Source organism: Mauremys reevesii, linkage group 5 (genome assembly GCF_016161935.1).
Source record: "Mauremys reevesii isolate NIE-2019 linkage group 5, ASM1616193v1, whole genome shotgun sequence".
Lineage (NCBI taxonomy): Eukaryota > Metazoa > Chordata > Testudines > Geoemydidae > Mauremys > Mauremys reevesii.
Genome location: NC_052627.1, coordinates 69,559,064 through 69,574,170, shown reverse-complemented (window position 1 = coordinate 69,574,170; position 15,107 = coordinate 69,559,064). Strand labels below are relative to the sequence as shown.

Genomic DNA, 15,107 nt, shown 5'->3' with positions numbered 1-15,107 from the left:
TCCCTGAGATTAGCTGGATGCCCCAGACCTATACGGCAAGTTTATATTTTTCAATTACAGAGGGTCCCCTGTAGACACTGGGGTTGTGTTCTTGAAAAGGGTGATGGATACCGAAACACCGTATACAGGGGAATCTTTCCCCATAAGAAATAATGGAATAAGAGGTGAGGGGGGATGCATTCATAACTTCACCACACTCGCCTATGACAAAGCTGTTTTCACCTAAACAGTGTACCTTTTTACAATGACAGGTTATACAGTACACATTTTACACATAAAACATTGAATAAAATAATGTAGAACCCTACTGTTCAAACACAGACCATTTTAATACAGTAAAAACAGTATAGTAATACAGGATAAAAATGTCAATTATGCTAATTTTAGGGAGGGGTGGTGGCTGGGTTTTCTGTGGCTGGCTTTTTGACTGAAGACTTTAAAAAGGATTTTGCCGATGTCTGTTCTCCTTCATGAATCTTTGAACGATAGATCTCCCTGTAGCAAGCCACTGCATCGAGAGTCCTGGAGACTTTGGCAGACTGTTCACAAAAAGGATCACTGTTTTCTATGATTTCCATCATCTCATCCAGCAATCCAAGGGAACAGGAGAGATTCTTGGTCAGACTCCTGGCTTCCTGCCTGATGTCATCACCATCATTGTCCTTCCTTTCTTCGGATATCCATTGTTGGTCCAGCTCAATCAGTCTTTCATTTGTCAGTTGCTCAGCATGAGACTCCAACAACTCCTGTACATCCTCCTCCTCAAAGCCGACATCCTTCGCCAACCTGACAATTTCTTGCTCGAGAGCAAGAACGGCATCAAACCCCACGAAGCTGTGGGCCGCATCTGGCCATGCACAGCGCCAAACGCCATTCATCCATTGCACAGTGACCTCTTCCCACAACGCGTCAATGTTTTCCATACCATTCAAGATGCTGTAAGACTATCAAAACTCTTTACACTGGGCTTTTCTTCACGTCCCATCTCCTTAATCAGCATGGAGAACGTCTTCTGTAGGTAATAAGCCTTGAACGTGGCCAGCGGACGCCACTACTGTATAATAGGAGATCATGTTCCAATTAACATTGGTACCAATCCTTGTGAACGATGGATATGTGGATCAGGAACAACATAAATTGGAACACGTTCCCTTACTGATGAGCGACGGATATCTGAAACAACGGATAAGGGAGATATGTATACGGGCACTTCCTATAATAAAATTAATTGAGGTTAGCTTTTATGCTATTAAAATAACCTATTTTCTCAATTTTAATTAGGTGGAGAGAATGTTCCTTTCACTTTAACCATTAAGAAAAAGTAGATGTCCTGTTAATACTCTTATCTCTACATATAATATACTGAGCTTGGGAGTCTCACTGGGCCATTTAGGGTATGTCTACACTGCCCCCCTCCCCCCAAACACAGGGCTGGCCCTGTCAGCTGACTTGCTCTTACAGGGCTTAGGCTGAAGGGTTATAAAATGACAATGTGGATGTCTGGGACTGGGCTGAAGGCTGGGCTCTGAGACCCTTCTCCACCTTGTGAGGTCCCTCTCTGAGCCCAGACATCTACACTGCAATTATATAGACCAGTCCCAAGTCAGCTGACAGGGGCCAGTCGTGGGTATTTTATTGCAGTGTAGATATACCCTTAGTATCTTTTTTGTTGCAACCTCCTATTCCCTGGACTTCCTACTTTTCACTTCTTCCTCCTCTTGGTCTATCCAAAACTCTGCTGTCAATATAATCTTCCAAGCATGGCTCCACTAATTAGATGCCTGGACCCTGGAGAAGATGCACATGTAAGGTGGCCTTGGGCGGGAATAGAGGGTAGGTGGGAGGAGGCAGTGGGGTGACGTGGGGGAAATGGGAAGTAGGTGGGAGGGCAGTAGGATGACAAGAGAAGGTAAGGGGCAATTTGGGACATGCAGGGTTGTGGCAGCCAGAGAAAGAGGTAACTTTCTCCAGCTCCAGGGCTGCGGTTGCCAGGGAGAGAACCCCCTCCTTTCCAGCCCAATTCAGTGGCTGCCACAGCAGAGTGAGAGAGACTACTGATATTAAAATATAAGTTGTGTGCTTTTATTTGTAGAACAAAAACACATTATTATTTAGGTTTTTTATATAGCACTTTTATCCGAAGCGCTTTACAATAGCTAGCTAACGGTACAAACAACATTTGGAAAGATCATTAAGTGGTCCAAGACCCTCAGCAACTTTCAAGTTGTCAGTGGAAAAAAAAGTTTAAGAACCACTGCTCTAGTCTCTATGCAGATTAGCGACGACCTGACCAGTCCTTTTCCCGCCTTTCCACAAGAGTGCCAAACTCAGACTAAAGGGTACCAAAGCTCCAAAGAGAAGGGCAGCCAACATGGCTGCCAAACTACTAGACACCATTCAAGATGGTGATTTTAACAAATTTTTGACATTACCATTTCCCAGGTAAATACAAGATACCACATAGACATGAATCAGAGCATGCATATTAAAACAAATACATGAATAATACTGTAAAAAGGCACCTGTTTTCCTGGTGGCTAGTGCACAAACTATAAAGACACACTGAAGTCAAACTTGGACGCATATCAGGTTGACCCCAACAATAGGGGAGCAAAGCAGTGGCAGATCACACCATTCTTCAAAGCGGTTAATGGTGTATTAACATCTGATGTGAAAAAAGCGAAAGGAGCAAAGCAAGGATACAACAGCATGCAATGGTCATGGACAATCTTGCCTATCCCACTTGGAACTGTGCTTGTGGTTTTTGCATTGATCTGATCTTGCATGTGTGTGTTCACCAACAGTGTTAGCTAAATCCTCATATGTCAACATCAGCGTGAGACTCAACCATCAAAAGTACAAAAAATTGAGATGCTGATGGTCCTGGGGAAGTGCAGAACATGTGACGTAAGCCCTGTCAGCAGAGTAACATGTCAGTGAAAGGAAACAGTCACAGAATCTAGTAAAAATTACCTGTACAACACACAGCTCAGCTTCCATTATCCAAACTTTAAACTCCCTATTAAACAAAACCAAATCATATTTCGTAACATCTCTTACACAGAAAATTCCCTGTTATCTGCAAATCTGATTATACGAAACTATTCTGTAGCTACTCTGCCCCACCTGATGACATGTAGTAAACTCGGCTGAATTGAACAAAGTTTCACAATCCTCTTGCAACATGGATCTATTAGCCAAATCCATGCCAACCACTTCCAGTTGAACCAGTTATCTTCTCATTTATCTTAATCACATTCTTCCGGAGAAAAAGCTGGGACAGAAATGAAAGGTGTATTATACAAACAAAATAACCTATTTACAGAATACAGATAGTCAAAGTTATTTATTTTATTGTTTGTAATCCAATAGTGTCTAGAAGACAGAATCAGGAATCAGATCTCCATTCTGCTAAGCAATGTTACATACACAGACCCCCGCAAAAAGATGTCACAAACAGCTTATATGATGTAGTAAGAACATGCAATCAGCAAATTGCTAAGTAAGGAAGCATACTGGAGATAAATACTAATCTCGGTTTCAAATTTTTCCAATATTTCATCTCATCTAATGTTTATTAACTTCTCTACTTCCTGGAAGCAGGACCCACAGCCCTCCCCCCACAACTTTTTTGGGGTGTCCTATGATGACAGGGGTGTTAACAAGCCACTTCACCTTGAATGGTCTCTTAGAATATGTGCTAATTACTTATGCTAAACTGTTGGATTGACTTTGTATTTAGGCCATGGCTACACTTGCAAATTTGCAGCGCTGCAGCAGGGTGTGAAAACACACCCTCTCCAGCGCTGCAAATTGCGGCGCTGCAAAGCGCCAGTGTGGTCAAAGCCCCAGCGCTGGGAGCGCGGCTCCCAGCACTGTACGTTATTCCCCACAGGGAGGTGGAGTACGGACAGCGCTGGGAGAGCTCTCCCCCAGCGCTGGCGCTTTGACTACACTTAGCGCTTCAAAGCGCTGCCACAGCAGCACTTTGAAGTGCAAGTGTAGCCATAGCCTTAGTTGTGACATTCTGAGTACCTTTCCCAGACCTGAAGAAGAGCTCTGTGTAGCTTGAAAGCTTGTCTCTCTCATCAACAGAAGTAGGTCCAATAGAAGATACTATACCTCACCCACCTTGTCTCTCTAATATCCTGGGATCGACATGGCTACATACAACAATACTGCATATTGTTTATTAATACATATGTGCAAAGTGTAATGTCGAATTGAGAATTTTGAAGCTCTAGTTACACTTCAGTTGAGACTGTGTAGGGTTGCAGAGTTCATACCCAATTCCGTCACTTCAGGCATGGGTGGCAAGTTTGTAGAAATTTTGGTCGTGCCCAGAACCCCCCCCCCAACTCTGCCCCCCCCAAACTCTGCCCCCACCTGCGTAAGGCTCTGGGCGGGGTTTCGGGGGGAGGTATGGGGTGCAGGTCCTGGGCTGGGGATTAGGGTGCAGGAGGGGTGCAGGCTCTGGGATGGAGTTTGGGTGCAGGCTCTGGGCTGGGGGTGCAGGAAGGGGTGAGGGGTGCATGCTCTGGGAGGGAGTTTGGGTGCTGGGTGCAGGCTCCGGGCTGGGGCAGGGCGTGGGTGTGCAGGAGGGGGTGAGGGGTGCAGGCTTTGGGACCGAGTTTGGGTGCAGGCTCTGGGCTGGGGGTGGGGGCGTAGGAAGAGGGAGGTGGTGCATGCTCTGGGAGGGAGTTTGGGGATAGGAGGGAGTGCAGGGTGAGGGCTGTGGGGCTGAGGATGAGGGGTTCATGCTGTGGGGGGGCTCAGGGTGCAGGGGGATGAAGGCTGGGGATGAGGGGTTCATGATGCGGGGGGACTCAGGGCTGGGGCAGAGGATTAGGGTGCGGGGGGACTCAGGGCTCTGGCTGGGGTTTGGGGATGAGGGGTTCATGATACAGGAGGGGGCTCAGGGCTAGGGCAGAGGTTTGGGGTGTGGGCTGTGGGGCTCATGATGTGGGGGGACTCAGGGCTGGGGCTGAGGATTAGGGTACGGGGGGATGAGGGCTCTGGCTGGGGATGAGGGGTTTGGGGCATTGGGGAGGCTCAGGGCGAGGGCAGAAGGGCAGGGTAAGGGCAGCCTGCCTTGCCATTAGTGGAGGGCAGGCACTAGGACCCTGTGGCAGCAGACAGCAGTTCTGCCGGGAGCCGATCTCCGGCAGCACAGAGCAGGCAGGGGAGAGGCGTGCGGTGCGTTTTGTCAGGCAGGGACGCGCGGCGGCGGGGAGACACGCAGGGGGGGGGGTGGCCGGCGGGGGCTGGGCCCTGCTCCAGGCAGGGACATGGCAGGGTAGGGGGAGGCCCATGGGGGCCGGGGCCCGATCCGGGCAGGGCCGGGGGAGAGACTCAGCTCCAAATATTGCTGGATCAGGGCACCCGGCCCTGAATATTCCTGGAGCCCGGGCACTGCACACATATATAACCTGCCACCCATGAATTCAGGAACAAACAGTCTGATTTATTTGGGGTTGGTCCTGCTTTGAGCAGGAGGTTGGACTAGACCTCCCGAAGTCTCTTTCAACCCTCATCTTGTATGATTGTATGTTTAGAGGGCAGAAAAAAAGGCAAGTTATGACTGTACTAGGAAATGGATTGCTTGACCTTCCACTTTCATTTAAGTTCAACCTACAAACCTAAACTACCTACAATCTCTTTTGTATGCAGTGTTGTAGTATTACCTCACCCCTTCTCTCTCTACAATCTTTTTTAGAATTTATTAAGTGTTGGTGTAACCCATACCTGCTTGGTGTGGTGCTCTATTCCCCTCTAGTGGCATCTAGACCATCTGAGATTGATGAGTCTGCTATAGCCTTTGCTAAGAGCCACACAGCTTTTAACTCATGCAGTAGAGGCTCATGCATTTAGCTCCAGAGGTCACAGGTTCAGTCCTGCCCACTGATGACCAGAGTCTGTTGGTGTTACATTTTGTGTCGGTGTCAATGTAACTGAGGCTATGTCTACACAACAGATATGTCAGCCAGGGGTGTGATCCCTGACAGACATAGCAGTCCCATCGGTAGCCCCTACTGTAAACACAGTTATACCAGTAAAAGTGTACTTTTACCAGTACAGCTTTCTTCATTTAAAGATGGTTGAATGAGCTACATTGGTAAAAGCACAGCTTTGCTGTTATAAACGACATTCACACCAGGAGGGCTTTGCTTGTATGGAATATGTATATTGATAAAGCACTCCTAACAGACATGGACTTAGTGCTGGATGCAGAGTAAACTGAGCCTTTATCATAGGTTTTGAGAGCGCTTGTCTTCACAAAAACTATATTTGGGGCAAAGGCTGAGAATATTACGCATTCTGTCTTCTAATTTATAAATATATTTCCTTACTTAAGTGTTTAACAGAATAATCTTCACATTGCATCAAGTTATCAATTCTGGAGATTCCAGCTTATATTCAGAAAATTCTAATTCTTCTAGTGAAAAAAACCTCGATTTTACAAACTCTTCCAATGTAATAACGTATTTTAGTAACATGGATACATATATTTTGCAATACAAATTAAATATGGTTTGTAAGTAGCATTGTCCCTTTAACAAATAGGAGAATGGATTTCCTCCTGCATGCTTTGAAATGCTGATGCAGGTGGCATAATATTTTGTAGCAGCATATGATACAGATGGTCCTCAACAGCAAATATGCCAAATTCAAAGCACATATATATTAATTCAATTTAAGCAATAACTAACTAGATAGCTAACTAAATAAATGGGGAAAATCTCTAATGCGCAAGCATAAAGCTGATATCTGCAGAAGTACTTCTATAGAAAAATGTGCATTTATAAAAAAATTTCCATTCCTAAAGAGGCTAGAATATCAGAAGTGCCTGCATATCAGCTTATAACACAGGGGTAGGCAACCTATGGCACAGGTGCCGAAGGCGGCACATGAGCTGATTTTCAGTAGCACTCACACTGCCCGGGTTCTGGCCACCAGTCAGGGGGGCTCTGCATTTTAATTTAATTTTAAATGAAGCTGCTTAACCATTTTAAAAACCTTATTTACTTTACACACAATAGTTTAGTTCTATATTGTAGACTTCTAGAAAGAGACCTTCTAAAAACGTTAAAATGTATTACTGGCAGGCAAAACCTTAAATTAGAGTGAATAAATGAAGACTTGGCACACCGCTTCTGAAAGGTTGCCGACCCGTTGTAATATATCCTCTTACTTCTCAGCAGATATTAACTCAAACAGAAAAAAATATAGTAAATGTAATTTCTACAAATAGATAAGCTTTAACAGGCAATAAAACAGTTTTTTTTAATCACAGTTGACAAGCCAGTGTTGCTCCAAGGCAGATATGTGATTCAAGGCATCCAAAGCCTACACACATACAGCAGCCTAACTACTTACCTGTTATAACAGGATTTCTGAAAGAGTTTACCAAGAACTGCCAGTGGTTTCCCTCCACTGGCAGTCTCCAGGCACTCAAAAAGGATTCACAGGTTAGTGATGCTTACTTGCCCTCCCTAACACCACAATCTTGCAGACCTCACTTGTACCTCTGAAGTCAATGAGATTTGTGTGAACAAAAAGCATCAGAGTGTAAAATAAATTTACACATGTAAGAGTTAAGAATAGTGAAAATGCCACCATATCTGGCCAGACAGTTTATATTTCACCCATCACCATGGTATCTGAACTCCTGTGATAGATGCTTTCAATTGTTAATTATATAGAGACAGCAAAGAGTGACAGAATTACCTAAACAAAACTATCCCACCGTATTAGGTACAGAAAAAAGGAGAAATCTATGAGGAGCTGCAGGAATCAATTCAAACCATAAACTGAAAATCAAAAACATGAATCTCTATCACAAAGCTCACTTATACATATAGTTAATCTAAATATTAATACCCAGGTCTTCACGAAAATGATTTGTAGACAAATCCTACCCTGTGAATTCAAAATGCTTAATTGACATAGGGGTCAAATCCTACATGCCTTACTCACCTGAGCTAGAGAAGACAATATGGGTGTGGTTGGGTAAGGCAAGTAGGATGAGTCCTTTAGTGTTCCCTGTATGGTCTCTATTTTAGCCTGCATTCAATACCCAATACAAAGAATTATCAAATAACGAATGTATATCACCTATCTTATGCTAAGTACTTAGCTGACTCAGGAATTGAGTATTGATTTCAGTGGTACTACTCATGTGACTAAGGAGAAGCATATGCTTAAAGGTTCTGCTGACTCAGGGGCATAGTGGTTAAGGGGGCTGAGCCAGAGCTACTGAAGTCGACAGAAAAGTTTCCATTGGCTTCAGTGGGGTTTGGACCAGGCCCCTGAATAAAGAGGGCATTTTTTTTTCTGCAATACGTTTTATTTTGTAAACTGGAGGAAAAGTTAAATTTGCAAATACAAGCAAACTAAACATTGCAGGCACAATTTAATTTTTTTTAAAATCTTACAAAAAATGACTGGCTACAAGATTAAAATTGTCCCCATTTTATTTTTTCTTCATTATTTTCATTAATTCAGAATAATCACTTGGAAAGATACAGGGTAGCTTTAGGATGATTAGCCATAAACTATGTAATTTAATTCTGTATGATGGATTCATCTTGCATGCCTGGATTCAACAAACATAAAAACATTTTTAAAAAATTATAATGGAGGGAAGATGGAGGAAAATCCAATTTAAAATACCAGAAGCCATTCTATAAAGGTAGCAGTAGCCCAAAAAAACAAAAGTGAAAAAGAAAAAGATCAAAGAACAAGCCACAATAATAAAGCCATGAAATCCAGCAGGAAGGCACATGCTTGATTTTGGCCCTGTCAGAAACAAGATTAGCATGAAGATTTAAATTCACACACCAAGGAGATAGAAAGAATAGTAAATAAATACATATTTAGTTTCCCAAAATATTCTGCTGTGTACTTAAACATTTAATAGGCATGTTTTTGCAACTCTGATAAAAAAATCCTCCAGGACTGCCAACGATAGCAATTTACAGTAAATAAACCATAAGGTATCTATATTTTAACTTTGGTAGTTTATACAAAATATTTTTTTAGTTGTAAGAAGTGTAAATATCCCGAGAAACTACTAATTCTAATCAAACATTATTACAGTAGAAATTCTTGTTCTATTATACTGATGACCAGGATTTTGGCAGTTAAGGTTTTGGTAAGTCATTGATAAAATAAACTCATTGCCAGGAAGAAGAATATCAGATACACTTGAGTGTATAAACCCGCAGATCCATTCTGGGTAATTCTTGTGAAGCACTTAGTGAAATTAGATGCTCATCTGCTCTTTAGCCCAATTTATATTCAAATTCCGCTATACTAATGATTGATCCTGCCTGATCCAGTGTGCCTTAAGTGAAAACCCTAATCAGACCAAACCATGAAAAAAAAATAAAACCCTTCTCTGTCAGGTGAACAAGACCAACAAATTACATTTAAGTATGTGATTAGGATCCCATTTAAACTATAATCCTCACACACAAACCCTGCAATAAAGTGCAACCTCCAACACAACTAAGTGCTCCACACTAAGATGCAGTAATCGTAAAAAATGAGTAGACCCATTTTAATCTATCTTTTCATAAGATAGGCAACCTTATAAAAATATCTCTAGATGATCTAACACTTTCCATTATAAGCCCTTTGTTTTCAGTTGCTTAGGTCTTTTCCAAACTAACTATCTGGGCAGAAATTTCCATGATGGGTGTCTGCATCAGGCTAAATTTCTTTTAAGAATTTCTGGTAAAACAGTTAAATCATTTTGAAGAATGATGTTAGGGAAAAAATCATTAAAAAATTCTTACAGTCATTTCACTGAGAAACTATTGCCTCTCCATGGACTGGAGCGAGAACTTGAAATTTTACTAGGGGTTGCCTTTCTGTCGTATGAAATTCTGCCCCAAATTGGCCAACTTATAAGCCGCTGAAAAAAAATCACTGTTGGTGATCAGTAAAGACATTTTAAAAAGAGTTTGACACCAAAACTCTCAAAAGGTTTTTCTGTACTGAGCAAACTCCATCCTAAGGATGCAGAGGCTGAGCAGCACTTGGCCTGCAAGTGCTCCTCTAGCTGCCAAGGGCCACTGTGGTGCCATGAATTGGAACGGATAACCGTGCTCTCAATGCTCTGCCTGCTAGTGCCCAGGAAGTGTGGTGGTGAAGGAAGCTACCATAATAGAATACAGCGGAGGGCTGGGCACAAAACAAGAGAGAATGACAGGGACAAAGCCAGGGTGAAGGGGAAAAGGGAAGCAATAGGGGTTGGAGAATACGAATCTGTAAAATGAGGACAATAATACTTCACTACCCCACATAAGTGTTGTGAAGATGAATTCATTAATGTTTCTGAAGACCTCACATATAGAGTGATGAGTGGGATCACTTCAGTGCCCTTTTACTTGTGCTGATAGCTTTCTTGAGTACCAGCTGATGGAAGATGAAAATCTCATCTGTTCCAAAGTAGTCGGAACAGAAATTGCAAAGTTCACATTTATAGTTCACTCTGCTGTTGCTGATGGGACTCTTACAAGCAACAAAGATATTACTATCCCCATTTTACAGATTAAAACCTGAGGCAAGCAGACAGTTGCTGGAGATACTCGGGTAGATACAGACACAAAAGAGATTCCTCATTTCTGCCCACAAAGAGGTAGAAGCACAATAAAACTTAGAAGATACTGGTGAGTTTCACAGCTGCTGCTCAAATGGGTCAGGCAACAGTAGAACTGACCGAATCATGTTTTTTTTACACTCTGTTGCTGATGGATCTCTTCCCCTTGCCAGTGTTTGTTATTCACCACCATAGAGTGCATATTTCCTCTAAATTGAGTAAGATCTCTGTGTAGCTTGAAAGCTTGTCTATTTCCACTAACAGAAGTTGGTTCAATAGAAGATATTACCTCACCCACCTTGTCGCTCTAACTTAGTCATTTAGTGACAACGTACTTTTCCCGGGATTCTTGGTAGTACGGTCACCAACTACAGAAAACTCATCATTCTATTCTGATATGGAAGGGAATAGTGCTAAGAAGCAGATTACAGTAAACAGTAGGAAAATAGTTACACCCAGTCTAATTCTACTATAGAGGATAATAAGCAAACTATTCTCATGAGTTGCTGTTCAGATATGAGAGCTAACTTTGCAGCCTTCTCACTCAAAGAGCCAGATAAGAAAATAGAACGTGGCTTTTATGACTCTCTTCCCAAAGAGAAGAGAAACTTGACAATAAGATTTTTTTTCAGCTTTGTAAGCAATGATAGAAGACATAAGATCAGAAAAGTTAGCACTGTAAGTCTAATATAACTGCTTAGCAAGAGAAACCTTAGTAGACACTAATATACATTTTTCAGTAACTTTTTTTAAAGCCATCTGTTCATAAACAGATATGCTGACAAGATCTAGAAAATTTTAATTACTGCTTCAAAAACTGTTCCTTTCTAGACTCAAATGAAAGAAAGATTATAAACCAAAAAGCCATAAATAAGAATTACTAACTTACCAATTGATGCATCACCATCTAACAAATTGTCATCTTCAGAAGTTTGAAAGTCCATAATGACACCTGTTCCATCTAAAAGTTCCTCATCGCTGCTTGCACTGGTTATGCTGTTGTAACTATTTCGATAGTAGCCCCTATGGAACAGCTGCTCAGACTCCATTTAGCTGCTTTATAACCTAAGAGAAGGAAGAACACTGTGTTAGGGAGCAGCTTTTAAGATACACAATAGAGAACAGATAATTCATATTAAAAAAAGCAAATACGCTTGAGCTTCATTTGATAAAAATTCAGATCATACTATGTGGAACAACATCTAAGTACTATATTTTAATACTTTTTATTAGTTAAATATTGGTATAACAGTACTTACAATGTAGGACCTCTTAAGCAAGGAAGAATTTCTTATTTATGGCTAATTCTCCCTCATCCCCCTTCCCAGGACCTTCCTACTTCAATATCAATTCTCCTGTAACTATTCCACTCTGAAGAAACATGATAGTAATCCAAATAGGCTCCCTTTGGACAGATGCCTAGCCAATATTCATCTCTAAACAAGCACAAGGAAGGTCAATGGCATAAACAACACTCAATATTAATATACTCAGGGTTGGGAGGTAAATGAAAAAGTAAGCTTCCTTAGCCACTAAGGCAGATCAGTGTGGCCAACTATGTTATATAGTCTACTGTAATACCTACCTGAGTCAGAGCTCAGAGTATAAAGCAAGTTTTAAAGTTGATTTTTTAAAAATCTGTTTAAAAAGAGTTAAGTCTGAATTTACTTAAATGGGGCTAAGTCATAAAATAAGTTGTAAATTACTGAAAAAAACTTTTATTAAGAAGTTGGAAACCAAAAATAGACATTAAGAACTGGTTCTAGTGTAATATAAGTCAAACGAGAACTTCATTTTTTAACCACACATTCATAATCAAATAGGATAGCAAAGTTTATCCCTTTGCTAGCACAGAGGAGTCTGCAAGTTGCAATGGATCACCTTTTTGCACACACTATAATATGGCAACACTGGTTATGAAAAAGAGGGATGGACACACAAGATTTGCTTGTGTTTACTTCATATTCACACAGAGAGAGGCTAATTAGTCTGTACTTTTGATTTTGTCAAGATGTGAGCCAGTCATTTCTATAGGCCTATCTGGAGGGAAAATGCCACTGAACCTTGATGACTGTCTTCCCTGCTTCTACTTCTATATCTATATAAACACACACACACACACACACACAGTTGCTAACTTTTCTGTAACTGTTCTTTGAGATGTGTTGCACATGTTCATTCCAATGTAGGTGTGTATGAACCCTGAGCACAGTTGCCAGAATTCTTTCCCCTAGTGGTATCCATCGGGTTGGCTCCAGTGCCCTCTGGTGCCATGCACTCATGCTGCCGGTACGAAGGGTCCTGCTGACCTCTCTCCCTTTCAGTTTCTTTTTACTGACCGCCTCCAATAAGAGGGGGCAGATAGTGGGTTTTGAAATGGCAACACATCTCGAAGAACAAGTTACAGAAACATTAGTAACCGCGTTTTCTTCAAGTGCTTGCACATGTCCAGTCCAATGTAGGTGACTCTCAAGCAGTTGTACAGGAGGTAGGTTCAGAGTTTAAGGACAAGGTAACTGCAAAAATGTGTGGCCGGAACTGGCATTGTCTCTAGCCTGCTAGGTGATGGCACAGTGCGTTGAGAACGTGTGCACTGACGACCAGGTTGCTGCTCTGCAGATGTCCTGAGTAGGGACTTGTGCTGGGAAGGCAGCAGAGGAGGCCAGAGTGGTTTAGCGCAGAATACCGGCAGGAAGATTGCTTGACTGTAGTGGAATTGTGAAACCACCTTTGGGAGGAACGACAAGTATGGACACAGCTGGACTTTATTCCTGAAGATGACCATATATGGGGGCTCTGATGTGAAGGCCCAGATCTTTGAGACTCTTCTGGCCAAAGCGATGGCCACTAAGCCCTGGTCTACACTGGGGGGAGCAGCCAACTGTCGTCTCAGGAGCTCAAGTCTGGATATAGCAGAAGCTGTAGTGGGGCTGCTACTGAAAGCCCTAAGAGAGTAGTGAACCAGTGTTGCCTGGGGGCTATGAGAATGACCCATGCTTGGTCCCACTTGATTTTCATCATAACCTTCTGAATCAGCAGGGTAGGATCAAATGCATAATACAGGTACTTTGTCCATGACAACAGGAACGCGTCTGTGACCTGGGCTGTGGCCTCACAGAGCGAACTGATGGCATTTTCTGTTGTTGCGGGTAGCGAACAGGTATATAAGGGGAGTCCCACACCATTGGGGGATGTCCCTTGGCATGTTCGCTCGGAGAGATCACTCATGGTTAAGACTACAAGTCTGTCACAGAGGTCACGGATTCTGTGACATCTGTGACTTTTGCAACGGCTAGTGCTGGCTCAGGGCTGCCTCAGGGTGGAGGGCTCCCGGGCTCCCACTGGCATGGACCCCCTGCAGTTACTAGGTGGGGGAGAAGCCAAGGGGAGGTCTCCACGCCACACACAGGCCCTGCCCCAGCTGCTCCTATTAGCTGCGGCAGCCAGCGCTTGTGGCAGGAGCCCCTGCCTCCACCGCCTAGGAGCTGCAGAGATGCGGAGCCAGGTAGGAAGCCCCACCAATCCCCCTCCCCCAGTACAAGCAGGGGTCCTGGGCCACATCCTCCAGCACCCCCAGTGCCCCAGACACCTCCACCAGAGTGCCCCAGCCCAAGTTTTAGTGGAGGTGAGTATTTTTAGTATAAGTCATGGACAGGTCCCGGGCTGTGAATTTTTGTTTATGGCCTGTGACCTGTCCATGACTTTTACTAAAAATACCTGTGACTAAAATGTGGCCTTACTCATGGTGAGAGAAGAAAGACCTGCTGAGGTGATATGCCAGCTGGTTCTGCATTCCCAGAAGGTAGGACACTTCTAGACTGATGGAATGAGCTCCAACAGTCAGATTGCTTCTTGACACAGTGAGGAAGAATGCGCACTGCCCCGTTTATGTAGAACATGGCCACTGTATTATCTATGAAAATTGATACAGTCCTGTTCATAATGTGAGGTAGAAAACCCGGCAGGCTAGGCAGACTGCCCTGAGCTCCCTGATGTTGATATGGAGGGAAAGTTTTTCTTGACACCAGAGGCCCTGAGTCCTGAGGGATTCTAGCGGGGCTCCCCAGCGGAGGGCTGTTGCTTCAGATACTAGAGACATCGGGAGTTGAGGCCTTGAGAAGGGTACCCCTGCATATACCATGCAGTGCTTCAGCCACCACGTTAGTAAGTTGAGGACCTGAGCGGGCATCATGAGTACTGAGTCCAAGTTATGACGTGAGGAGGAGAATACCATGGCCAACCAGGCCTTGCTTGATGCACTACGTTTGTCCACGAAGCCATGTGGCACAGAAGGCTTAGACTCTTTCATACAGTTGTGATCGGATGAGCCTGGAGGGACCATATAAGAGATGTAATCAAACAAAAACTATCACCTGGAAGTAGATTTCACATGGAGTTAAGAACTGCGCCAATGAACTATGTCCTTTGGACCAGGATAAGGGTGGATTTCTGGTCATTTATCAGTAGACCTAACATGCTAACGGTCGATTGGATGTGAGGG

At 43.2% G+C, this 15,107-nt stretch overlaps 2 protein-coding genes across 7 annotated transcripts in view; both read right to left on the bottom strand.

Moving 5' to 3' along the window:
* CLCN3 (chloride voltage-gated channel 3) overlaps positions 1 to 15,107 on the bottom strand; it is a 117,768-nt gene that overhangs the window by 74,134 nt on the left and 28,527 nt on the right. For 3 of the 6 annotated variants that reach the window (XM_039542332.1, XM_039542334.1, XM_039542331.1), the window contains exon 2: positions 11,496 to 11,671. In XM_039542332.1, the coding sequence (XP_039398266.1) occupies positions 11,496 to 11,655 (160 nt within the window). In that variant the 5' untranslated portion in view covers positions 11,656 to 11,671. Of the gene's footprint in view, positions 1 to 11,495; positions 11,672 to 15,107 lie in introns of those variants that run through there. The other 3 variants (XM_039542335.1, XM_039542338.1, XM_039542336.1) reach the window with 3 other exon arrangements.
* LOC120407024 (tigger transposable element-derived protein 1-like) lies at positions 10 to 2,674 on the bottom strand. Its single transcript, XM_039542342.1, has 2 exons — positions 2,523 to 2,674; positions 10 to 1,173 (listed from the first exon to the last, which is right to left on the bottom strand). Exon 2 carries the CDS (start codon positions 921 to 923, stop codon positions 384 to 386), a length of 540 nt encoding a protein of 179 aa, XP_039398276.1. The 5' UTR covers positions 924 to 1,173; positions 2,523 to 2,674; the 3' UTR covers positions 10 to 383.